The sequence below is a fragment of the Coregonus lavaretus genome (genome assembly GCF_964263955.1).
Source record: "Coregonus lavaretus genome assembly, chromosome: 7".
Taxonomy (NCBI): Eukaryota; Metazoa; Chordata; class Actinopteri; order Salmoniformes; family Salmonidae; genus Coregonus; species Coregonus lavaretus.
This window is the reverse complement of record NC_139994.1, coordinates 40,122,932-40,150,557: the sequence shown is the minus strand read 5'-3', so window position 1 is coordinate 40,150,557 and position 27,626 is coordinate 40,122,932. Positions and strand designations below refer to the sequence as shown.

General features: G+C 41.5%; 1 protein-coding gene across 1 annotated transcript in view; it reads right to left on the bottom strand.

Annotated features, from left to right (window-relative positions):
- The window catches only part of lgi2a (leucine-rich repeat LGI family, member 2a), a gene marked incomplete at both ends in the record, with an annotated part of 63,211 nt that extends 35,879 nt beyond the window's left edge, over positions 1–27,332 (bottom strand). Inside the window, 3 exons of the mRNA XM_084165795.1 lie at positions 11,274–11,345; positions 18,831–19,036; positions 27,321–27,332. Of these exons, the coding sequence (XP_084021921.1) occupies positions 11,274–11,345; positions 18,831–19,036; positions 27,321–27,332 (290 nt within the window). The remainder of the gene's footprint in view (positions 1–11,273; positions 11,346–18,830; positions 19,037–27,320) is intronic.
- Between the last annotated feature and the right edge of the window lie 294 nt (positions 27,333–27,626).

Sequence of the window (27,626 nt, the reverse complement as noted above, 5' to 3'; positions counted from 1 at the left end):
TTCAAGGTTTTACTGCTAACCTACAAAGCATTACATGGGCTTGCTCCTACCTATCTCTCCGATTTGGTCCTGCCGTACATACCTACACGTCACAAGACGCAGACCTCCTTATTGTCCCAAGAATTTCTAAGCAAACAGCTGGAGGCAGGGCCTTCTCCTATAGAGCTACATTTTTATGGAATGGTCTGCCTATCCATGTGAGAGAACCTTTAAGTCTTTACTGAAGACTCATCTCTTCAGTAGGTCCTATGATTGAGTGTAGTCTGGCCCAGGTGAACGGAAAGGCACTGGAGCAACAAACCGCCCTTGCTGTCTCTGCCTGGTCGGTTCCTGTCTCTCCATTGGGATTCTCTGCCTCTGACCCTATTACGGGGGCTGAGTCACTGGCTTACTGGTGCTTTCCATGCCATCCCTAGGAGGGGTGCATCACTTGAATGGGTTGAGTCACTGACGTGATCTTCCTGTCTGGTTTGTCACTCCCTCGGGCTCGTGCAGTGGAGGAAATCTTCGTGGGCTATACTCAGCCTTGTCTCAGGGTAGTAGGTTGGTGGTCTGTTGATATCCCTCTAGTGGTGTGGGGGCTGTGCTTTGGCAAAGTGGGTGGGGTTATATCCTGCCTGGTTGGCCCTGTCTGGGGGTATCGTCGGACAGGGCCACAGTGTTTCCCGAACCCCCCGTCTCAGCCTCCAATATCTATACTGCAATAGTCTATGTGCCAGGGGGCTAGGGTCAGTCTGTTATATCTGGTGTTATTCTCCTGTCTTATCCGGTGTCCTGTGTGAATGTAAGTATGATCCCTCTAATTCTCTCGCTCTCCCTCTCTCCCTCCCATCCCGGAGGACCTGAGCCCTATGACCATGCCTCAGGACTACCTGGCCTGATGACTCCTTGCTGTCCCCAGTCCACCTGGTCATGCTGCTGCTCCAGTTTCCACTATTTTGCCTGCGGCTATGGAACCCCAACCTGTTCACTGGACGTGCTACCTTGTCCCAGACCTGCTGTTTTCAACTCTCTCTCTCTACCGCACATGCTATTTCAACCTCTAAATGCCCGGCTATAAAAAATCAAGTGACATTTACTCCTGATGTACTGACCTGTTGCAACCTCTACAACCACTGTGATTATTATTTGACCCTGCTGGTCATCTACGAACGTTTGAACATCTTGTAGAAAAATCTGGCCTTAATGGCCATGTACTGTTATAATCTCCACCCGGCACAGCCAAAAGGGGACTGGCCACCCCTCAGAGCCTGGTTCCTCTCTAGGTTTCTTCCTAGGTTTCTGCCTTTTAGGGAGTTTTTCCTAGCCACCGTGCTTCTACATCTGCATTGCTTGCTGTTTTGGGGTTTTAGGCTGGGTTTCTGTATAGCACTTTGTGACATCTGCTGATGTAAAAAGGGCTTTATAAATAACATTTGATTGATTGATTGGTAGGCCTGATAGCGGACAACGATGAGACAGCCTTAGGGAGGAGGTCAGAGACCTGGCCGTGTGGTGCCAGGATAACAACCTCTCCCTCAACGTGATCAAGACAAAGGAGATGATTGTGGACTACAGGAAAAAGAGGACAGAGCATGCCCCCATTCTCATCGATGGGGCTGTAGAAGAGCAGGTTGAGAGTTTCAAGTTCCTTGGTGTCCACATCACCAACAAACTATCATGGTCCAAACACCAAGACAGTGAAGAAGGCACGACAAAGCCTAATCCCACTCAGGAAACTGAAAAGATTTCGCATGTGTCCTCAGATACTCAAAATGTTCTACAGCTGCACCATCGAGAGCATCCTGACTGGTTGCATCACTGCCTGGTATGGCAACTGCTCGGCCTCCGACCGCAAGGCACTACAGAGGGTAGTACGTACGGCCCAGTACATCACTGGGGCCAAGCTTCCTGCCATCCAGGACCTCTATACCAGGCAGTGTCAGAGGAAGGTCCTAAAAAGTGTCAAAGACTCCAGCCACCCTAGTCATAGACTGTTCTCTCTGCCACCGCACGGCAAGCGGTACCGGAGCACCAAGTCTAGGTCCAAAAGGCTTCTTAACAGCTTCTACCCCCAAACCATAAGACCCATGAACATGCAATCAAATGGCTACCCGGACTATTTGCATTTTCCTTTATGGTAGAGTGGCCAGACGGAAGCCACTCCTCAGTAAAAGGCACATGACAACCCCTTTGGAGTTTGCCAAAAGCCACCTAAAGGACTCTCAGACCATGAAAAACAAGATTCTCTGGTCTGATGAGATTGAACGCTTTGGCCTGAATGCGAAGTGTCATGTCTGGAGGAAACCAGGCACCGCTCATCACCTGGCCAATACCATCCCTATGGTGAAGCACTGTGGTGGCAGCATCATGCTGTGGGAATGTTTTTCAGCGGCAGGGAAGGGGACAATAGTCAGGCTTGAGGGAAAGATTAATTGAGCAAAGTACAAAGAGATCCTTGATGAAAACCTTCTCCAGAATGCTCAGGACCTCAGACTGGGGTGAAGGTTAACCTTCCAACATGACAACAATCCTAAGCACACAGCCAAGACAATGCAGGAGTGGCTTCGGGACAAGTCTCTGAATGTCCTTGAGTGGCCAAGCCAGAGCCCAAACTTGAACCCGATCAAACATCTCTGGAGAGACCTGAAAATAGCTGTGCAGCGACGCTCCCCATCCAACCTGACAGAGCTTGAGAGGATCTGCAGAGAAGAATGTGAGAAACTCCCCAAATACAGGTGTGCCAAGCTTGTAGCGTCATACCCAAGACGACTCAAATCTGTAATCGCTGCCAAAGGTGCTTCAACAAACTACTGAGTTTGGTCTGAATACTTATGTAAATGTAATATTTCAGTTTTTTATTTGTTAGAAACTTCTAAAAACCTGTTTTTGCTTCGTCATTATGGGATTTTATGTTTGATGAGGGGGAAAAAACAATTTAATCAATTTTAGAATAAGGCTGTAAAGTAACAAAATGTGGAAAGAGTGAAGGGGTCTGAATACTTTCCGAATGCACTGTATATGCAAATAGCCATTGCCATATATGGATCTGTGCCATTCACTTTGAACTGGACTGTGTTTACAGCATATGCGGTCGCGAGTAGATGTGCTTGTTTTGAGATCAAAGCGAGAGCTGCATGTAGCCACCTGTGCACATTTGTTCATATTCTTTCCTAGTTAGTGAGTTATTAGCACAGTTATAGCTAATTTCTAGTCAACAATGGGGGAGTGGTTGCTTCCTACAAGAGCATAAAATGTGTGCATTTCTAGCCATCTTTGAAAAGCGAGTAAGGTAAAGAGCTTTGTTTTATGTCTTAAAGGGGCACTGTTGTATTTTGAGATGGCCTTGAATAATCTAAGTAACCAGTAGGCAGAGGGTAGCATAATTTGTCTGATTCTCTGTAATAATGGTATGGGAATAATAATGATTTGTATTTTGAAAAGTGTTTTCTTGCCTTAAACAACACAACATTTTCAGTCACCTTTTTGTCTGAAGGACAAGTGGATAAACAGGTTAATGTCAAGTCCTGCATGTTTTTTTTTTTAAAGTGTCATGGAATGTAGACCTACAGTACCATTCAAAAGTTTGGACACACCTACGCATTAAAGGGTTTTTCTTAATTTGTTTTACTATTTTCTACATTGTAGAATAATAGTGAAGACATCAAAACTATGAAATAACACATATGGACTCATGTAGTAACAAAAAAAGTGTTAAACAAATCAAAATATATTTTATATTTGAGATTCTTCAAATAGCCACCCTTTGCCTTGATGACAGCTTTGAACACTTGGCATTCTCTCAACCAGCTTCACCTGGAATGCAGGTCTTGAACAGTCTTGAAGGAGTTCCCACATATGCTTAGCACTTGTTGGCTGCTTTTCCTTCACTCTGCCGTCCGACTCATCCCAAACCATCTCAATTGGGTTTGTGGAGGCCAGTTCATCTGATGCAGCACTCCATCACTCTCCTTCTTGGTAAAATAACCCTTACACAGCCTGGAGGTGTGTTGGGTCATTGTCCTGTTGAAAAACAAATGATAGTCCCACTAAGCACAAACCAGATAGGATGGCGTATCACTGCAGAATGCTATGGTAGCCATGCTGGTTAAGTGTGCCTTGAATTCTAAATAAATCACAGATAGTGTCACCAGCAAAGCACCCCCACACCATAACACCTCCTCCTCCATGCTTTACGGTGGGAACTACAAATGCGGATATAATCCGTTCACCAACACCGCGTCTCACAAAGACACGGTGTTTGGAACCAAAAATCTCCAATTTTAACTCCATACCAAAGGACAAATTTCCACCGGCCTAATGTCCATTGCTCGTGTTTCTTGGCCCAAGCGGTCTATTCTTCTTCTTATTGGTGTCCTTTAGTAGTGGTTTCTTTGCAGCAATTCGACCATGAAGGCCTGATTCACACAGTTTACTTTGAACAGTTGATGTTGAGATGTGTCTGCGACTTGAACTCTGTGAAGCATTTATTTGGTCTGCAATTTCTGAGGCTGGTAACTCTAACGAACGTATCCTCTGCAGCAGAGGTAACTCTGGGTCTTCCATTCCTGTGGCGGACCTCATGAGAGCCAGTTTCATCATAGCGCTTGATGTTTTTTGCGACTGCACTTGAAGAAACTTTAAAAGTTCTTGAAATGTTCCGTATTGACTGACCTTCATGTAAAGTCACGTCAAGTAATGATGGACTGTCATTTCTCTTTGCTTATTTGAGCTGTTCTTGCCATAATATGGACTTGGTCTTTTACCAAATAGGGCTATCTTCTGTATACCCCCCCTACCTTGTCACAACTGGTTGGCTATGCATTAAGGAAAGAAATTCCACAAATTAACTTTTAAGAAGGCACACCTGTTAAATGAAATGCATTCCATGTGACTATCTTATGAAGCTGGTTGAGGCAATGCCAAGAGTGTGCAAAGCTGTTATCAAGGCAAATGGTGGCTATTTGAAGAATCTCAAATATAAAATACAGTGGGGGAAAAAAGTATTTAGTCAGCCACCAATTGTGCAAGTTCTCCCACTTAAAAAGATGAGAGAGGCCTGTAATTTTCATCATAGGTACACGTCAACTATGACAGACAAAATGAGAAAAAATAATCCAGAAAATCACATTGTAGGATTTTTAATGAATTTATTTGCAAATTATGGTGGAAAATAAGTATTTGGTCAATAACAAAAGTTTCTCAATACTTTGTTATATACCCTTTGTTGGCAATGACACAGGTCAAACGTTTTCTGTAAGTCTTCACAAGGTTTTCACACACTGTTGCTGGTATTTTGGCCCATTCCTCCATGCAGATCTCCTCTAGAGCAGTGATGTTTTGGGGCTGTCGCTGGGCAACACGGACTTTCAACTCCCTCCAAAGATTTTCTATGGGGTTGAGATCTGGAGACTGGCTAGGCCACTCCAGGACCTTGAAATGCTTCTTACGAAGCCACTCCTTCGTTGCCCGGGCGGTGTGTTTGGGATCATTGTCATGCTGAAAGACCCAGCCACGTTTCATCTTCAATGCCCTTGCTGATGGAAGGAGGTTTTCACTCAAAATCTCACGATACATGGCCCCATTCATTCCTTCCTTTACACGGGATCAGTCGTCCTGGTCCCTTTGCAGAAAAACAGCCCCAAATCATGATGTTTCCACCCCCATACTTCACAGTAGGTATGGTGTTCTTTGGATGCAACTCAGCATTCTTTGTCCTCCAAACATGACGAGTTGAGTTTTTACCAAAAAGTTATATTTTGGTTTCATCTGACCATATGACATTCTCCCAATCCTCTTCTGGATCATCCAAATGCACTCTAGCAAACTTCAGACGGGGCCTGGACATGTACTGGCTTAAGCAGGGGGACACGTCTGGCACTGCAGGATTTGAGTCCCTGGCGGCGTAGTGTGTTACTGATGGTAGGCTTTGTTACTTTGGTCCCAGCTCTCTGCAGGTCATTCACTAGGTCCCCCGTGTGGTTCTGGGATTTTTGCTCACTGTTCTTGTGATCATTTTGACCCCACAGGGTGAGATCTTGCGTGGAGCCCCAGATCGAGGGAGATTATCAGTGGTCTTGTATGTCTTCCATTTCCTAATAATTGCTCCCACAGTTGATTTCTTCAAACCAAGCTGCTTACCTATTGCAGATTCAGTCTTCCCAGCCTGGTGCAGGTCTACAATTTTGTTTCTGGTGTCCTTTGACAGCTCTTTGGTCTTGGCCATAGTGGAGTTTGGAGTGTGACTGTTTGAGGTTGTGGACAGGTGTCTTTTATACTGATAACAAGTTCAAACAGGTGCCATTAATACAGGTAACGAGTGGAGGACAGAGGAGCCTCTTAAAGAAGAAGTTACAGGTCTGTGAGAGCCAGACATCTTGCTTGTTTGTAGGTGACCAAATACTTATTTTCCACCATAATTTGCAAATAAATTCATTAAAAATCCTACAATGTGATTTTCTGGATTTTTTTTTTCTCAATTTGTCTGTCATAGTTGACGTGTACCTATGATGAAAATGACAGGCCTCTCTCATCTTTTTAAGTTGGAGAACTTGCACAATTGGTGGCTGACTAAATACTTTTTTCCCCACTGTATATTTAGATTTGTTTAACACTTTTTGGGTTACTACATGATGTGTTATTTCATAGTTTAGATGTCTTCACTATTATTCTACAATGTAAAAAATAGTAAAACTAAAGAAAAACCCTTGAATGAGTAGGTGTGTCCAAACGTTTGACTGGTAGGGTACATTGAACACCACACATTTGCTGCTACTGTAGGCTGAATGATCGAACAGCTATTTCCATGTAAAAATATTATGGGATAAATTTTTCTCCATTGTTTTTGATGGTAGGCCACTCTGGTAGGCCTACATTATTATCAAATGGCCACAGTAGCCTATTTGGCCACTGTTAAAACTGTAACTTAAAGCGGGTACAGTGCTCACAGTAAAGACGCGCCGGAAGTTGCACAGAATTTCCACAATGTTCAAGTTTACACTCAGCAGACCTGACATTTGCTCATTGCCAAAAAGCAATTGAGGGAACATTGCCTGTAGGCCTATTCCTGCACTTCGCACTTCAAAGTAAATCTCAGCTCTGTTAAAAATATACTCAACAGGCCTCCCGAGTGGCGCAGCGGTCTAAGGCACTGCATCGCAGTGTTGCGGCGTCATTACAGCCTGGCCGTGACCGGGAGTCCCTTAGGGCGGTGCACAATTGGCCCAGCGTTGTCCGGGTTAGGGGAGGGTTTACTTGGCTCATCGCGCTCTAGCAACTTCTTGTGGCAGGCCGGGCGTCTAGCACGCTGACTTTGGTCATCAGTTGAACGGTGTTTCCTCCGACACATTGTTGCGGCTGGCTTCCGGGTTAAGTGAGCGGGTGATAAGAAGGTTTGGCGGGTCATGTTTCGGAGGATGCATGACTCGACCTTCGCCTCTTCTGAGCCCGTTGGGTAGTTGCAGCGATGAGAGAAGATCGTAATTGGATATCACGAAATTGGGAGAAAAATAATAATAACACTCAACAGAAACTACACTGCTCAAAAAAATTAAGGGAACACTAAAATAACACATCCTAGATCTGAATGAATGAAATCATCTTATTAAATACTTTTTTCTTTACATAGTTGAATGTGCTGACAACAAAATCACACAAAAATTATCAATGGAAATCAAATGTATCAACCCATTGAGGTCTGGATTTGGAGTCACCCTCAAAATTAAAGTGGAAAACCACACTACAGGCTGATCCAACTTTGATGTAATGTCCTTAAAACAAGTCAAAATGAGGCTCAGTAGTGTGTGTGGCCTCCACGTGCCTGTATGACCTCCCTACAACGCCTGGGCATGCTCCTGATGAGGTGGCGGATGGTCTCCTGAGGGATCTCCTCCCAGACCTGGACTAAAGCATCCGCCACCTGGATGGAGCGAGACATGATGTCCCAGATGTGCTCAATTGGATTCAGGTCTGGGGAACGGGCGGGCCAGTCCATAGCATCAATGCCTTCCTCTTGCAGGAACTGCTGACACACTCCAGCCACATGAGGTCTAGCAATGTCTTGCATTATGAGGAACCCAGGGCCAACCGCACCAGCATATGGTCTCACAAGGGGTCTGAGGATCTCATCTCGGTACCTAATGGCAGTCAGGCTACCTCTGGCGAGCACATGGAGGGCTGTGCGGCCCCCCAAATAAATGCCACCCCACACCATGACTGACCCACTGCCAAACCGGTCATGCTGGAGTATGTTGCAGGCAGCAGAACGTTCTCCACGGCGTCTCCAGACTCTGTCACGTCTGTCACATGTGCTCAGTGTGAACCTGCTTTCATCTGTGAAGAGCACAGGGCGCCAGTGGCGAATTTGCCAATCTTGGTGTTCTCTGGCAAATGCCACACGTCCTGCACGGTGTTGGGCTGTAAGCACAACCCCCACCTGTGGACGTCGGGCCCTCATACCACCCTCATGGAGTCTGTTTCTGACCGTTTGAGCAGACACATGCACATTTGTGGCCCGCTGGAGGTCATTTTGCAGGGCTCTGGCAGTGCTCCTGCTGCTCCCCCTTGCACAAAGGTGGAGGTAGCAGTCCTGCTGCTGGGTTGTTGCCCTCCTACGGCCTCCTCCACGTCTCCTGATGTACTGGCATGTCTCCTGGTAGCGCCTCCATGCTCTGGACACTACGCTGACAGACACAGCAAACCTTCTTGCCACAGGTCGCATTGATGTGCCATCCTGGATGAGCTGCACTACCTGAGCCACTTGTGTGGGTTGTAGACTCCGACTCATGCTACCACTAGAGTGAAAGCACCGCCAGCATTCAAAAGTGACCAAAACATCAGCCAGGAAGCATAGGAACTGAGAAGTGGTCTGTGGTCACCACCTGCAAAACCAGTCCTTTATTGGGTGTGTCTTGCTAATTGCCTATAATTTCCACCTGTTGTCTATTCCATCTGCACAACAGCATGTGAAATGTATTGTCAATCAGTGTTGCTTCCTAAGTGGACAGTTTGATTTCACAGAAGTGTGATTGACTTGGAGTTACATTGTGTTGTTTAAGTGTTCCCTTTATTTTTTTGAGCAGTGTATTATATTTATCATAGTGATTCAGGAGTAACATTAAATCAGAATAATATGCCCCACCAACATTAGACAACTATACAAAAAAAAACTACCTCAAATAAATGAAATAAATGAAAGAGTAGTCAGATTAACTGATAATGAAAATAGCAGTGCAGACGGCACTCTTTTGTTAAGTGCAGAGATGTATTATAGGTAATACATGATTAGGGGACTCCTGAAATTCTACAGACTTTGTGGCACAGCAGAAAAAGCAGCATACTCCAAATCCAGAAATTTTGAATTAAAATCCCAGGTGGGGTCATATTGAAAAGTCAGTACTAAGTGCTCATGTCAAATGCAATAACAATGTAATTGTTTAAAGGTTTTACACTTTTTTAGCTGAACAGCGTATCACTTACCTTAAAACCCTGATGCCATTTTATTACTTTATTTACACTACATGACCAAAAGTATGTGGACACCTGCTAGTCGAACATCTCATTCCAAAATCATGGGCATTAATATGGAGTTGGTCTCCCCTTTGCTGCTATAACAGCCTCCACTTCTGGGAAAGCTTTCCACTAGATGTTGGAACATTGCTGCAGGGACTTGCTTCCATTCAGCCACAAGATCATTAGTGAGGTCGGAAACTGATGTTTGGTGATTAGGCCTGGCTCGCAGTCGACATCCCAATTCATCCCAAAGGTGTTCGATGGGGTTGAGGTCAGGGCTCTGTGCAGGCCAGTCAAGTTCTTCCACACCGATCTCGACAAACCATTTCTGTATGGACCTCGCCTTGTGCACAGGGGCATTGTCATGCTGAAACAGGAAAGGGCCTTCCCCAAACTGTTGCCACAAAGGTAGCGTTCTCCTGGCATCCGCCAAACCCAGATTCGTCCGTCGGACTGCCAGATGGTGAAGCGTGATTCATCACTCCAGAGAATGCGTTTCCACTGCTCCAGAGTCCAATGGCGGTGAGCTTTACACCACTCCAGCCGATGCTTGGCATTGCGCATGGTGATCTAAGGGTGGTGTGCGGCTGCTCGGCCATGGAAACCCATTTCATGAAGCTCCCGACAAACAGTTATTGTGCTGACGTTGCTTCCAGAGGCAGTTTGGAACTTGGTAGTGAGTGTTGCAACCGAGGACAGACGATTTTTATCCACTCATTTCAAGGGGTGTCCACATACTTTTGTATATATAGTGTATAATGGTTTGGGACACCTAGGACAATCAGGGGAGCTTCAGGGGATCATGACACAACTTCCCAAGAATGTCCAAAAAAACATCCTCTGGGACATCCCCGGGACAAACCGGGAACTAGACAAAACCTCCAGGGGACCATGACACCATGTCCCAAGAAAAGTCCTAGGGGTCGTCCCCGGGACACACCCGGGAACTAGGAAAAGGTCCCCCAGACAACGTTCCCTTGGGACCATCACTCGACGTCTAAGGACTAGTAAAATGAACATCCTGAGAACGTCCTAAAAAGGTCCTGATATGGTCCTCAGTGATGTCCTAGGAACTTACAGGGAACTAGACAAAGGTCCCCCAGAGAATGTTCCCTTGGGACCATCACACAACGTTCTTAAAATGTTCTCAGAACGGTGGGATAACGTCATGCCGAAACCCTTAAGGGACCTAATGGGAATGTCGCCAAATGTCCTCAGGACGTCCCCTGTTTGCTGGGTATGCTCAACTTCAAATTCAGCACTGAGCACTCCACTAAGGCACATTCTCTATATGTTCAAATAGACAAGTCAAACATTGAATGTCACGTTAATGTAGTTCTAAACATGAGCAACCACTTTCTGACAAAAACTTCTGCCTATAATGTCCAGTGATTGTTTAAACGTTAAGGTAATTAAATGGTTAAGAAGTAATAAAAACACACAAAAACTATGTGAATAGTTTTGTGTAAGGTAGAATATAGTAAGAACAACATTCATGTCTTGGCTTTGGCAAAATAGTTGACAGTTAAAATAACAATTTATTTTACCTACATTTTATATTCTGTCATAAGAGCACATGTTCAACTTAATAAAATCATGTTTTACCATCTCAAGAGATCAAGTTAAGAAAAATGCCAAATAAAGTAACAGTGAAAGTGCCAATTAAAGCAACAGGGTTGACGATTTCCTAACTGGTTAAACCCCTACCCATTCCCATGGACACACATACCGGTAGTCATGTCTCGTTTGTATATTCATGTATAGTACAAGTGTCATTGACTCACAGGAGTTGGAGAGATGGCATGTGAGCAAACATGGTCTCCTTGATCTCGGAGAAGGTCCCGTTGACAATGCTCCTGAAAGATAGTAAAATTATGGAGTAAGCACAGAGCAAATTAAAAGTAGAAAAGGTAAAGTTTCAAAGAAACTGAGGAGGCAGTTTTTTTTTTTTTTTTTTTCAGTGCAGGAGAGTAGTGGCAAACTGTACACTATGTACATATATAAGAGATTTGAAAGTGCATGTTTGAAATAAAAGACGTCACCAATTACTGTTCCAACATAAATAAATACAAATGTATAAAGAAAAAAAAAAGTCTGATATTTTACCTAATGGTGCCGCTCTAAACATGCGCCAACTCCCATAGGAACACAGCCATTTTAAAAGCGCAGGGCTTGTGCAACGTGCCATACCTTAATTTATTTGTCTTACAAGAGTGATATACCTATGAGGAGAAAGCTGAAGTCTCTACCTATCCATTGATGTAAATATATATCCTCTGTCTGATTCCCAGTTTGTCCACTAGATGACAGTAGGAGATCACATGACGTCTCTTGGACACTTGAAACCAGTTGAGTCAAGTTTGGGTTGTGAGTCACTGAGCCAAAATGGCTGAACAGATTTTCAAGCCTGACATAATAATATAATATAATATAATATGCCATTTAGCAGACGCTTTTATCCAAAGCGACTTACAGTCATGTGTGCATACATTTTTACGTATGGGTGGTCCCGGGGATCGAACCCACTACCCTGGCGTTACAAGCGCCATGCTCTACCAATTGACGATTTCCCAGAGATCTCAGTGACTTTGAAAGAGGATTCTCAAAGGGGCATAGGAGGTTAGGAGGTTTAAAGGGTGTGTGTGTGTGTCTCAGTCACCAGATCTCAACCCAATTGAACACTTATGGGAGATTCTGGAGCGGTGACCGAGACAGCGTTTTCCAACCAACATCAACAAAACACCAAATGATGGAATTTCTCACAAAGAATGGTGTCATATCCCTCCAATAGAGTTCCAGATACTTGTAGAATCTATGCAAAGGCGCGTTGAAGCCATTTTGGCGGCTATGTTCATATTTGTAGCTTACTGCATTTCACAACAGTATATAATGTAATACTGTTAGTTTATAGACTATTCGTGGGTTTATGTTGTAAAGACTATTCAGTCCCTCCAGGATTTCGCAGAGTTTTTGTGATAGTTGCGGGCCAAAATGCTTGATTTTGATGCAGCAATAATGACATTTTGCATGGCAATTTGCGATGATTTTGTCCAACTTGTCACGAAAATGCGATGACGAGGGAAAATGTTTGTTGGCGTGTTGCTTGATTGAACCATTTTATGCGGCAAAAGTATGTTGATTGGTTAAAATTGAGAGCCCTCTTTTTGTAGTGCGGTGACCTGACAGTTAAATGTGGTAATATTGGGATGATTTGACTGTTTTATGCGGTAATAGGCCTAGTGCGTGATTGGTCAAATTTGCAAGCCCAGCATAATATGCAACAACGATTTCACACACATGGCTTTTGTGGAGTGAAGGTTACACTGCTTTGTGAGTGTGTTATGTTGTTGGCAACAGAAGATTGATTGGCTGTGGGATACAGTTTTGAGGAAGAATTGTATGGGTGCAACGGTTTTTGAGATTTGGTTCTCGGTTGCAGAGATTAGGTCTCACTGTCTCAGGCAAGGTTACTTAACACGTTACAATGGCATATATTGCTCATGTCCTATCCAGACCTGGCTTTAAATTGTATTTTAAATATTTCAATACTTTGAGTGTTTGCTTGAGCCTGGAGTGCTAGATGGATGGGGACTTTTGGGACTATTCCATTGATTTTCATTGTGGCAGGCAAGAAAAATACTATTTACACCCAGGTCTGGTTGCATCCCCTACTGCCATTAGACCTTGAACTCTGAGGCTGACCTTGTGCTACTCCTAGCTTATTGTGTGAAATGTCCACTGTACAATGAATAAATAAAGATCTAATCGAGGCGTACCTGTATTTTAAAAACTGTTGAATAAATATGTTATGAATTATACTGCAACACTCATAAACGTGTAACTGGCTTCATAAAGGTGTTATGAATGCCTTACGTATACCCACTTTAAGTAAAGTAAAGTTGCTATCATATTTAAAATTATAATAACATTAATATTAGTCTAATAATAATCGTATGTTACATGGCTCATGATTTTAAAAGTAATCATAGAGTAGGCTATTTACATTTTTACATTTTAGTCATTTAGCAGACGCTCTTATCCAGAGTGACTTACAGTTAGTGAGTGCATATATATATATATTTTTTTTCATACTATAAACTTTTAATATCTGTATAACACCATGCAAAGCTCCAGGCTCTAGCCTATATATTGTCTAGAAGATTTACTAGCTAGGTTTGATTCCCATTAAATTAAACAACTCTGTATGCCTATGCGTTCCAACATTCTAATAATGCCAAAACGAATGCAGAAGTTGTGCTGTATTGCTGACGGAATGCAACTAACCATTTCAAACAATAATGAATGTTATGTAAAGTATAGGCCTTCTCTCAATAGCCAACTTGGGCACGGAGGCTATGTTCAAAGTCTTATATGATTGAGTTGTAATTTCATGTGAATTCAATGTAAATCAATGTAAATTAAATTATGGCTATAAGTTAAGTTAAAACAAGAATATCCTAAATGTGTGAGGGTTGATGAATGATGACTTTTTCCAAACCCAAGTTATAGAAGTTGATAGCCTACTTTTAGACAGGAATAAAAGTAACACGGGGTCAGTTGTAACAGCTAAATAACTAAAATGTTGAAACCACTTAGAAAGCGGTTACTCAATGTAATAATGCTTGGTTATTGTCTCTACATACATTCAGTGCTTTCAGAAAGTATTCACACCCCTTAACTTTTTCCTAATTTTGTTGTGTTATAGCCTGAATTTAAAATAGATTAAATTGAGATTTTGTGTCACTGGCCTATACACAATAACCCATAATGTCAAAGTGGAATTATGTTTTTCAAAAATGTTACTAATTAATTAAACATGAAAAGCTGAAATGTCTTGAGTCAATAAGTATTCAACCCCTTTGTTATGGCAAGCATAAATAAGTTCAGGAGTAAAAATTTGCTTAACAACTCACATAAGTTGCATGGACTCACTGTGTGCAATATTAGTATTTAACATGATTTTTGAATGACTACCTCATCTCTGTACCCCACACATACAATTATGTGCTGAGCAGTGAATTTCAAACATAGATTCAACCACAAAGACCAGGGATGTTTTCCAATGCCTCGCAAAAAAGGGCAACTATTGTTAGATGGGTAAAAAAAAAAGCCAAAACGAATGCAGAAGTTGTGCTGTATTGCTGACGGAATGCAACTAACCATTTCAAACAATAATGAATGTTATGTAAAGTATAGGCCTTCTCTCAATAGCCAACTTGGGCACGGAGGCTATGTTCAAAGTCTTATATGATTGAGTTGTAATTTCATGTGAATTCAATGTAAATCAATGTAAATTAAATTATGGCTATAAGTTAAGTTAAAACAAGAATATCCTAAATGTGTGAGGGTTGATGAATGATGACTTTTTCCAAACCCAAGTTATAGAAGTTGATAGCCTACTTTTAGACAGGAATAAAAGTAACACGGGGTCAGTTGTAACAGCTAAATAACTAAAATGTTGAAACCACTTAGAAAGCGGTTACTCAATGTAATAATGCTTGGTTATTGTCTCTACATACATTCAGTGCTTTCAGAAAGTATTCACACCCCTTAACTTTTTCCTAATTTTGTTGTGTTATAGCCTGAATTTAAAATAGATTAAATTGAGATTTTGTGTCACTGGCCTATACACAATAACCCATAATGTCAAAGTGGAATTATGTTTTTCAAAAATGTTACTAATTAATTAAACATGAAAAGCTGAAATGTCTTGAGTCAATAAGTATTCAACCCCTTTGTTATGGCAAGCATAAATAAGTTCAGGAGTAAAAATTTGCTTAACAACTCACATAAGTTGCATGGACTCACTGTGTGCAATATTAGTATTTAACATGATTTTTGAATGACTACCTCATCTCTGTACCCCACACATACAATTATGTGCTGAGCAGTGAATTTCAAACATAGATTCAACCACAAAGACCAGGGATGTTTTCCAATGCCTCGCAAAAAAGGGCAACTATTGTTAGATGGGTAAAAAAAAAAGCATACATTGAATATCCCTTTGAGCATGGTGAAGTTATTATTTACACTTTGGATGGTGTATCAATACACCCAGTCACTACAAAGACACAGGCATACTTCCTAACAGATGCCCGAGAGGAAGGAAACTGCTCAGGGATTTCACCATGAGGCCAATGGTGACTTTACATTTTACATTTACATTTTACGTCATTTAGCAGACGCTCTTATCCAGAGCGACTTACATTATTCTTAAATTATTTTTTTATTTTTTTCATACTGCCCCCCCGTGGGAAACGAACCCACAACCCTGGCGTTGCAAACGCCATGCTCTACCAACTGAGCTACCTCCCTGCCGGCCATTCCCTCCCCTACCCTGGACGACGCTGGGCCAATTGTGCGCCGCCCCATTGGTCTCCCGGTTGCGGCCGGCTAGAGCAGAGCCTGGATACGAACCAGGATCTCTAGTGGCACAGCTAGCACTGCGATGCAGTGCCTTAGACCACTGCACCACTCGGGAGACTACTTTAAAACAGTTACAGAGTTTAATGGCTGTGATAGGAGAAATCTGAGGATGGATCAACAACATTATAGTTACTCCACAATACTAACCTAAATGACAGAGTGAAAAGAAGGAAGCCTTACAGAATAAAAATATTCCAAAACATGCATCCTGTTTGCAATAAGGCACTAAAGTAAAACTGCAAAAAATATGGCAAAGAAATAAACTTTTTATGTCCTGAATACAAAGCGTTATGTTTGGGGCAAATCCAACGCAACGCATCACTGAGTACCACTCTTCATATTTTCAAGCATGGTGGTGGCTGCATCATGTTATGTGTATGCTTGTCATCAGCAAGGACTAGGGAGTTTTTCTAGGATAAAAAGAAACGGAATAGAGCTAAGCACAGGCAAAATCCTACAGGAAAACTTGGTTCAGCCTGCTTTCCAACAACACTGGGAGATTAATTCACTTTTCAGCAGGACAATAACCTAAAACACATGGCCAAATATACACTGGAGTTGCTTACCAAGACGGCATTGAATGTTCCTGAGTGGCCTAGTTACAGTTTTGACATAAATCAACTTGAAAATCTATGGCAAGACTTGAAAATGGCTGTCTAGTAATGATGAACAACCAACTTGACAAAGCTTAAACCATTTTTTAAAGAATAATGTGCAAATATTGTACAATCCAGGTGTGCAAAGCTTTTAGAGGCTTACCCAGAAAGACTCACAGCTGTAATCGTTTCCAAAGGTAATTCTAACATGTATTGAGTCAGGTGTGTGAATACATATGTAATTTAGATATTTCTGTATTTCATTTTCAATAAATTTGCTAACATTTCTAAAAACAGATTTTCACTTTGTCATTATGGGTTATTGTGTGTAGATGGGTGAGAAAATACATATATTTAATAAATGTTCAATTCAGGCTGTAACACAACAAAATGTGGAATAAGTCAAGGGGTATGAATACTTTCTGAAGGCACTGTTTTATTTAAATCCTTATTTTTTTTAAAATATATATATATTCTTGCCTGCCTCTCTTTTATTATTATTGACCTGTGGAACATTCCCCATGTATCTAATCATATATAATTTTTACGGAGTGGCTACGGATACGGAGTTTCTGCATCCCAATTTGCCCCAAAATACGGATATTTCTGTACATGTGCAGGATATTTTTTTATGTAGCTGAGTGCCCACTCCGCTGCTTACTTAGCTGCTGTGCTGAGTGCCCTGGCGCCGCTCCCCCCTTCTTGATCGCCTTTGTCTGGTCACTGGTGTAGCCTACACATTTCATGTCATACACAAAACTGTTCGAACTATTGCATTTCATTCCTCAGTAAGCATAACCGCGATTTCATGTTCTTTTTTCAGGAGGGGAGTAGGCTAAATGCAGCTATTTAAATGTTTTACACAAAATACAATATCGACATGTTCATATGAACTCTGTTGTCAGTATTGCAAGCATACTGTAAGTACGACACAAACAGGCAGTCTAGCGATTTCATGTTCTTCTGCTGAGATGCATTCAGCTATTTATTCTCGCCACGATATCAGCATATATGGCATAACTATGGCACCGGGCGATGCAAAACGAACTCGCCCAATGTCAGACTCTTTTTACCGGACTGGATACACACTTTTTTTATGGCAGCAACAAAATGTGTCCGAAGTGTAGGGACTGTGTCCTGCATATGCAACTGCAATATCCGTTACAACAGACAGACAGAGAAGGTTGTAGCCTTCATAATATATATGTTTTGGAATGTTCGTTCAAATCGCTGCAGGGTTTTTATTTAAGCTATTCAGAAATATGAGGTAGAGACATAGGCTACATCATGGTTCAAAAGAGGGTGAGTAAAGAGCGAAACGTGAAGGGAGGGGGAGTGTGAGCAGCAGCTACATAAGAAAAACAAATGTGTCCGTAAAAAACACATGCGCAGAACGTGATCCGGATCCTTCGCTTTAAGAAAGAGGTTTTAGTAGGCAAAAACACCATATCCGTAGCCACGGCCTAATTATTTATCAGTATGAAGACGTCTTTTGATTAGTATAGTTGATGACAATAATTATTGTTGTATTTTCTCACAAAACTCAGATTAGTAATGGGGGCTAGTTGTAACAGGATTAGTTGTAACGCAGGGGACCAAAAATGATATCGTATTTTATATGGTATTTAGACACATTCACATAATTGTAAAACATGTAACTTCTTTACATCAAGTAGAACTAAGATAATAATAAACATATTTTAATGTCTAATTCATACATTTGAATGCTAATATAAAATATATACATTTTGGCTACACCGTTTTTGGTCAATATGGCATTCTTAAAATGTTTTGTTTTTGTTTGTTTGTCCATTTAGTGTATTTTCATCTAAATATCAGTTTTAAATCGTAAATTTTTTCTATAACCCCTCATGTTTACCATTGAAGACAGTGTTACATTTAAACCTGCAGCCTGTGACATTTAACCCCGCCTACAGGGTTAATTGCAACATTTCACCTCCACCACTTTCAGTTGAAATTGTAAATGACTGGTATGTCCTAGAAACGTAGAGACAGTGGGTAATGGTAGCTGAGACATGTAGCCTATGTTGGTATAAAAATATTATTACTCTAACTCAGTCTTTTCATAAATAAGCAAAGGTGTTACTTTTAGCCCCGGTCTCCCCTACGTCATTACATGTATATAATTTTTAAAAAAATAACAAGCTTGTGTGAATGTCACCAGAAACAACTCTTAGCCTATACAATATGAGATATATAGGCCTACTATAACTCGTTCATATGTCATCACTTGCTTTAGCAGCATAGACATAATTATTAGTAGCCTAGACTAAATCAGGTATGACTGAAGTTACTTACAGAGAATTAATGTCGTTCGGGATGATCCTTGGGACATAGGAAGATCCAAAACAAATGATGGACTCCTTGGAACAGCTGCATGCTGAAGGACATCTGGAAACCCTTTTTAAATAAATCGGTGTTGCTATGTACAAGCACACAACTGAAAATAACACGCAGTTTTTAACGATTGACAGCATATTTTTTGTCGGACTTGCATGTGTGAGCTAGCAATAAACGCCGGGCAGATTGCAACGCTTCCTTCCACCCTGCGACATGAAATGCTGCACTGAACACCTTACATCAGCAATTCAGCTGCAGCTCCCTTCGCCCAATTAAATTATTTATTATACCCAGTACTCTGTTGATAGTTTGGTAAAACAGCGGTTATCTCCACAGCATACTTTCGATTGTAGCCGCATAGGTTTAGCTTGCATTTAGGGTGCGGTTGTTTATAAATGTCAATGAATACCGGTGTGATTTTTGTAGGCTAATTGCAATTGTAGTCTAGCATTGATTGTAGGCTACATTTCATACTTCTAGCCATTGAAGCATTCGGTCCTACTCATATCACCTTACAGGCCAAAAGTCAGTTGATGAAACGTTGGAGTGTTTATTCAATAATGTATTATACTAGATACATCATGCTAGAGCCAATACAATATTTGATCAACTGCTACCCATTGAGCCAAATGACGTTTTCCGGACGTTGAAATCAGGTTCATTTTCGGTTCTAAATTAAATGTGAAAATACGTATTTTCTGGACATTGAAAATACATAATTTATGGACGTTAAAAATATGTATTTTACAGAAGTTGAACTTTGTTCATCGTTTAATGGCCAAATTTCAACCTTACATACATTTACTTATATCTACATGTCAATGAAGAAAGCATTATATAATATTCAATAAATGTAATTACAATTTAAAAAATAAAATGGAGCCAACTGAAGATTTCTGTATGGAATATTTATTATTGCTCCCATCTGTCACATGCACTAATGTTAGCTTTTTGAAAAGATGTAGAACTTTTCAAAATTGTCTGACCAAGAGAAAAGACCAACAGAACACTTAAACTACAACATTCTCAGTAACGATTACAGAAACATTTTTCTTGCTATGACTGTGACATGTGGTTGTTTATCTACCTTAATTGAATGCACTGACTGTAGATCGCTCTGGATAAGAGTGTCTGCTAAATTATAAAAATGTAAATGTAAAAATTGCGGGGTATGGTTCTAATGAGCCCCGCCCCAAACATGACCACGTTTGGTTGGTCTGGACCAGACCAAATCTGAACCAATCATAGACATCTACATTTCACAAATTGGACAGTACAGTACAGCACAGTACAGTGAGTAGAGTGCAGTGCAGTACAGAACAGTAGCGTTTAGTTCAGTACAGTAGAGTGGAGTACAGTACGGTATAGTACAGTACAGTAGAATACAGTACAGTAGAGTACAGTTAAGTACAGTATAGTATAGCATGGTACAGTACAATACAGTACATTATACTGTATACTGGAACTCTCAGGTGTGCCGCGAAACATTTCCTAATCTTGATAATTTTTTGGAACACACTTATAAAGGTGACCTGTGGAATGCACATGGAATTTTGACTTGGGAGCACCAGTGCAACTCAGATAATACATTGTATGGCACACATGGTTACATCTGTATTGTTGTTTCAAGTTCTGTGCGCTCAGGCTGTTGTTACATTTGTATCATTTGAGGGGCATGCATCAAAAAAGTAATTTGTGTCATTTTACTTTGCCCGGAGGCCCATTAGAACAGGCAAGTCTGATCAGGCATATAGAAGCAAACCGGATGGACATCATGAAAATAATCAGAGAGGTTGAGGGTAGAGGAAATTCAGGAGTAAAAACAAACAAAACACTATTATTGTAAAATTGACTGTGTCCATAAAATGTATATAGTATGTATAAGCTGGAAGTACAGTCGTGGTCAAAAGTTTTGAGAATTACACAAATATTAATTTTCACAAAGTCTGCTGCCTCAGTTTTTATGATGGCAATTTGCATATACTCCAGAATGTTATGAAGAGTGATCAGATGAATTGCAATTAATTGCAAAGTCCCTCTTTGCCATGAAAATGAACATAATCCCAAAAAAAAACATTTCCACTGCATTTCAGCCCTGCCACAAAAGGACCAGCTGACATCATGTCAGTGATTCTCTCGTTAACACAGGTGAGAGTGTTGACGAGGACAAGGCTGGAGATCACTCTGTCATGCTGATTGAGTTAGAATAACAGACTGGAAGCTTTAAAAGGAGGGTGGTGCTTGAAATCATTGTTCTTCCTCTGTTAACCATGGTTCCCTGCAAGGAAACACGTGCCGTCATCATTGCTTTGCACAAAAAGGGCTTCACAGGCAAGGATATTGCTGCTAGTAAGATTGCACCTAAATCAACTATTTATCGGATCATCAAGAACTTCAAGCTTCAAGTAGAGAGGTTCAATTGTTGTGAAGAAGGCGTCAGGGCGCCCAAGAAAGTCCAGCAAGCGCCAGGACCGTCTCCTAAAGTTGATTCAGCTGCGGGATCGGGGCACCACCAGTGCAGAGCTTGCTCAGGAATGGCAGCAGGCAGGTGTGAGTGCATCTGCACGCACAGTGAGGCGAATACTTTTGGAGGATGGCCTGGTGTCAAGAAGGGCAGCAAAGAAGCCACTTCTCTCCAGGAAAAACATCAGGGAGAGACTGATATTCTGCAAAAGGTACAGGGATTGGACTGCTGAGGACTGGGGTAAAGTCATTTTCTCTGATGAATCCCCTTTCCAATTGTTTGGGGCATCTGGAAAAAAGCTTGTCCGGAGAAGACAAGGTGAGCGCTACCATCAGTCCTGTGTCATGCCAACAGTAAAGCACCCTGAGACCATTCCTGTGTGGGGTTGCTTCTCAGCCAAGGGCGTGGGATCACTCGCAATTTTGCCTAAGAACACAGCCATGAATAAAGAATGGTACCAACACATCCTCAGAGAGCAACATCTCCCAACCTTCCAAGAACAGTTTGGTGACGAACAATGCCTTTTCCAGCATGATGGATCACCTTGCCATAAGGCAAAAGTGATAACTAAGTGGCTTTAGGAACAAAACATTAACATTTTGGGTCCATGGCCAGGAAACTCCACAGACCTTAATCCCATTGAGAACTTGTGGTCAATCCTCAGGAGGTGGGTGGACAAACAAAAACCCACAAATTCTGACAAAATCCAAGCATTGATTATGCAAGAATGGGCTGCCATCAGTCAGGATGTGGCCCAGAAGTTAATTGACAGCATGCCAGGGCGGATTGCAGAGGTCTTAAAAAACAAGGGTCAACACTGCAAATATTGACTCTTTGCATAAACTTAATGTAATTGTCAAGAAAAGCCTTTGACAATTATGGAATGCTTGTAATTTAGTATACGATAGTAACATCTGACAAAAATATCTAAAAACACTGAAGCAGCAAACTTTGTGAAGACCAATACTTGTGTCATTCTCAAAACTTTTGACCATGACTGTAGAGGCCTAAACGTTGTTGTTCACTAGTTTACTCCAATTAGGGGAGGGGTGGTGGGGTTGGAAAGTAATAAAGGGTATATATTTTTAAAGGATATGTATGTATATGTATTTATATGTATGTATGTATGTATGTATGTGTATATGAATTTGTGTGTATGTATATGTACAGTGGGGAAAAAAAGTATTTAGTCAGCCACCAATTGTGCAAGTTCTCCCACTTAAAAAGATGAGAGAGGCCTGTAATTTTCATCATAGGTACACGTCAACTATGACAGACAAAATGAGAAATTTTTTCTCCAGAAAATCACATTGTAGGATTTTTAATGAATTTATTTGCAAATTATGGTGGAAAATAAGTATTTGGTCAATAACAAAAGTTTCTCAATACTTTGTTATATACCCTTTGTTGGCAATGACACAGGTCAAACGTTTTCTGTAAGTCTTCACAAGGTTTTCACACACTGTTGCTGGTATTTTGGCTCATTCCTCCATGCAGCTCTCCTCTAGAGCAGTGATGTTTTGGGGCTGTCGCTGGGCAACACGGACTTTCAACTCCCTCCAAAGATTTTCTATGGGGTTGAGATCTGGAGACTGGCTAGGCCACTCCAGGACCTTGAAATGCTTCTTACGAAGCCACTTCTTCGTTGCCCGGGCGGTGTGTTTGGGATCATTGTCATGCTGAAAGACCCAGCCACGTTTCATCTTCAATGCCCTTGCTGATGGAAGGAGGTTTTCACTCAAAATCTCACGATACATGGCCCCATTCATTCTTTCCTTTACACGGATCAGTTGTCCTGGTCCCTTTGCAGAAAAACAGCCACAAAGCATGATGTTTCCACCCCCATGCTTCACAGTAGGTATGGTGTTCTTTGGATGCAACTCAGCATTCTTTGTCCTCCAAACACGACGAGTTGAGTTTTGACCAAAAAGTTATATTTTGGTTTCATCTGACCATATGACATTCTCCCAATCCTCTTCTGGATCATCCAAATGCACTCTAGCAAACTTCAGACGGGCCTGGACATGTACTGGCTTAAGCAGGGGGACACGTCTGGCACTGCAGGATTTGAGTCCCTGGCGGCGTAGTGTGTTACTGATGGTAGGCTTTGTTACTTTGGTCCCAGCTCTCTGCAGGTCATTCACTAGGTCCCCCCGTGTGGTTCTGGGATTTTTGCTCACCGTTCTTGTGATCATTTTGACCCCACGGGGTGGAGCCCCAGATCGAGGGAGATTATCAGTGGTCTTGTATGTCTTCCATTTCCTAATAATTGCTCCCACAGTTGATTTCTTCAAACCAAGCTGCTTACCTATTGCAGATTCAGTCTTCCCAGCCTGGTGCAGGTCTACAATTTTGTTTCTGGTGTCCTTTGACAGCTCTTTAGTCTTGGCCATAGTGGAGTTTGGAGTGTGACTGTTTGAGGTTGTGGACAGGTGTCTTTTATACTGATAACAAGTTCAAACAGGTGCCATTAATACAGGTAACGAGTGGAGGACAGAGGAGCCTCTTAAAGAAGAAGTTACAGGTCTGTGAGAGCCAGAAATCTTGCTTGTTTGTAGGTAACCAAATACTTATTTTCCACCATAATTTGCAAATAAATTCATTAAAAATCCTACAATGTGATTTTCTGGAGAAAAAAATTCTCAATTTGTCTGTCATAGTTGACGTGTATCTATGATGCAAATTACAGGCCTCTCTCATCTTTTTAAGTGGGAGAACTTGCACAATTGGTGGCTGACTAAATACTTTTTTCCCCCACTGTATACAGTTGAAGTCGTAACTTTACATACACCTTAGCCAAATACATTTAAACTCAGTTTTTCACAATTCCTGACATTTAATCCTAGTACAAATTCCCTGCCTTAGGTCAGTTAGGATTACCACTTTATTTTAAGAATGTGAAATGTCAGAATAATACTAGAGAGAATGATTTATTTAAGCTTTTATTTATTTCATCACATTCCCGTGGGTCAGAAGTTTACATACACTCAATTAGTATTTGGTATCATTGCCGTTAAATTTTTTTACGTGGGTCAAATGTTTCGAGTAGCCTTCCACAAGCTTCCCACAGTAAGTTGGGTGATTTTTTTTTGCACATTCCACCTGACAGAGCTGGTGTAACTGAGTCAGGTTTGTAGGCCTCCTTGCTCGCACACGCTTTTTCAGTTCTGTCCACAAATTTTCTATGGGATTGAGGTCAGGGCTTTGTGATGGCCACTCCAATACCTTGACTTTGTTGTCCTTAAGCCATTTTGCCACAACTTTGGAAGTACGCTTGCGGTGATTGTCCATTTGGATGACCCATTTGTGACCAAGCTTTAACTTCCTGACTGATGTCTTGAGATGTTGCTTTAATATATCCACATAATTTTCCATCCTCATGATGCCATCTATTTTGTGAAGTGCACCAGTCCCTCCTGCAGCAAAGCACCCCCACTGCATGATGCTGCCATCCCTGTGCTTCACGGTTGGGATGGTGTTCTTCGGCTTGCAAGCTCCCCCCTTTTCCTCCCAACATAACGATGGTCATTATGGCCAAACAGTTATATTTTTGATCATCAGACCAGAGGACATTTCTCCAAAAAGTACGATCTTTGTCCCCATGTGCAGTTGCAAACCGTAGTCTGGCTTTTTTATGGTGGTTTTGGAGCAGTGTCTTTTTCCTTGCTGAGCGTCCTTTCAGGTTATGTCGATATAGGACTCGTTTTACTGTGGATATAGATACCTGTTTCCTTCAGCATCTTCACAAGTCCTTTGCTGTTGTTCTGGGATTGATTTGCACTTTTCGCACCAAAGTATGTTCATCTCTAGGAGACAGAACTCGTTTCCTTCCTGAGCAGTATGATGGCTGCGTGGTCCCATGTTGTTTATACTTGAGGTCTATTGTTTGTACAGATGAACGTGGTACCTTCAGGCGTTTGGAAATTGCTCCCAAGGATGAACCAGACTTGTGGAGGTCTACAAAACATTTTCTGAGGTCTTGGCTGATTTCTTTTGATTTTCCCATGATGTCAAGCAAAGAGGCACTGAGTTTGAAGGTAGGCCTTGAAATACATCCACAGGTACACCTCCAATTGACTCAAATGATATCAATTAGCCTATCAGAAGCTTCTAAAGCCATGACATCATTTTCTGGAATTTCTCAAGCTGTTTAAAAGGCACAGTCATCTTAGTGTATGTAAACTTCTGACCCACTGGAATTGTGGTACAGTGAATTATATAAGTGAAATAATCTGTCTGTAAACAACTGTTGGAAAAATTACCAGTGTCATGCACAAAGTAGATATCCTAACCGACTTGCCCTGCGGCCTTGTGAATGTTGACCTTCTTAAAAGTCTTACTCACATCGGCTACGGAGAGCGTGATCACAGTCATCCGGAACAGCTGATGCTCTCATGCATGCTTCAGTGTTGCTTGCCTCGAAGCGAGCATAGAAGTGATTTAGCTCGTCTGGTAGGCTTGTGTCACTGGGCAGTTCGCGGCTGTGCTTCCCTTTGTAGTCTGTAATAGTTTTCAAGCCCTGCCACATCCGACGAGTGTCAGAGCCGGTGTAATACGATTCAGTCTTTGTCCTGTATTGACTCTTTGCCTGTTTGATGGTTCGTTGGAGGGCATAGCGGAATTTCTTATAAGCTTCAGGGTTAGAGTCCCGCTCCTTGAAAGCGGCAGCTCTACCCTTTAGCTCAGTGCGGATGTTGCCTGTAATCCATGGCTTCTGGTTGGGGTATGTACGTACAGTCACTGTGGGGACGACGTCATCGATGCACTTATTGATGAAGCCAGTGACTGATGTTGTGTACTCCTCAATGCTATCTGAAGAATCCCGGAACATATTCCAGTCTGTGCTAGCAAAACAGTCCTGTAGCTTAGCATCTGCGTCATCTGACCACTTTTTTATTAACCGAGTCACTGGTGCTTCCTGCTTTAGTTTTTGCTTATAAGCAGGAATCAGGAGGATAGAGTTATGGTCAGATTTGCCAAATGGAGGGCGAGGGAGAGCGTCTTATGTGTCTCTGTGTGTGGAGTAAAGGTGGTCTAGAGTTATTTTTTCCTCTGGTTGCACATTTAACATGCTGAAAGAAAGTAGAACAGATTTAAATTTCCCTGCATTAAAGTCCCCGGCCACTAGGAATTGTGATACAGTGAATTATAAGTGAAATAATCTGTCTGTTAACAATTGTTGGAAAAATTACTTGTGTCATGCCAAAACTATAGTTTGTTAACAAGAAATGTGTGTAGTGGTTGAAAAACGAGTTTTAATGACTCCAACCTAAGTGTATGTAAAGTTCCGACTTCAACTGTATATATATATTTGCGGGGGAAAAAACATATGGGGGATTGGAAGTGATGCAGACAATTACATTGATGTAAGTTACAATCTATCTGCAATATTAAAGCTGATCTACCTCCTAAAAAAAAGAAGAAGAAAAAAAAAAAAGAGTCTGATTAGGCTTAGCTGTACCACAGCCTCTGCAATAGAAACAAATGGAGCTCTGTGTCTGTGCACAGCAAATATGCGGGTGTTAAAATCTTGGTGTTGAGGTAAAAAGTGTTGTGAGTTTTATATCTGAGTGTTGATTCTAGAGGGGTTAACACCAGTGGGATTGAAATTAATGCCACCTGCGGTGAATAAATGAAGTGTTATTTGAATCACAGTGGAATCAACACCACATGGTGATGTTGTTACTCGACTGTATTGAGTTCATTTCCGTTAACTCTCTGAATGAAAAAGACATGGGAGAGGCCTCATTATCATATTTCCCAGCATGCTTTGTTGCAGGTTGCTTTTTAGAATAGTTTGTTTTAATGTCTATGTTTCTGCATGCACATTGATTGATTAAGTTATCTTCTACTACACAAAGATAAATAGCACACATTTTCTAAACTAATCCAATATGTAAGTGGTTGAACTTATTTTACTTGTTGTTGAGATGGTTGTTCCAGTTTAGATGGTTTAGGTAGTCTCATTTATCAATCTTCCCTACCTTGACAGTCATTCTAACTGCAGATTGCAGGTGATTACAAGTTCAAATTGTTGGATATCCTAGCTCTGGCTGGATTATATAACACTTTGTATGCCAGCATAATGTGACTTGCTGATGTGGCCTGTAAACCAGGAATTTCAGACCACTGTGTTATGGTAAAACTAGGCTGTCAAAGTATTGTTTTGTCAAAAAAAGTAATGCATTGTCATTATTTTTATGATCAAATATTAACTTGGTGTAGGCTACAGGACTGAAAACCATCGAATGCAACAATCATGTCTCTGTCACTAGCAAACACAGTCATGG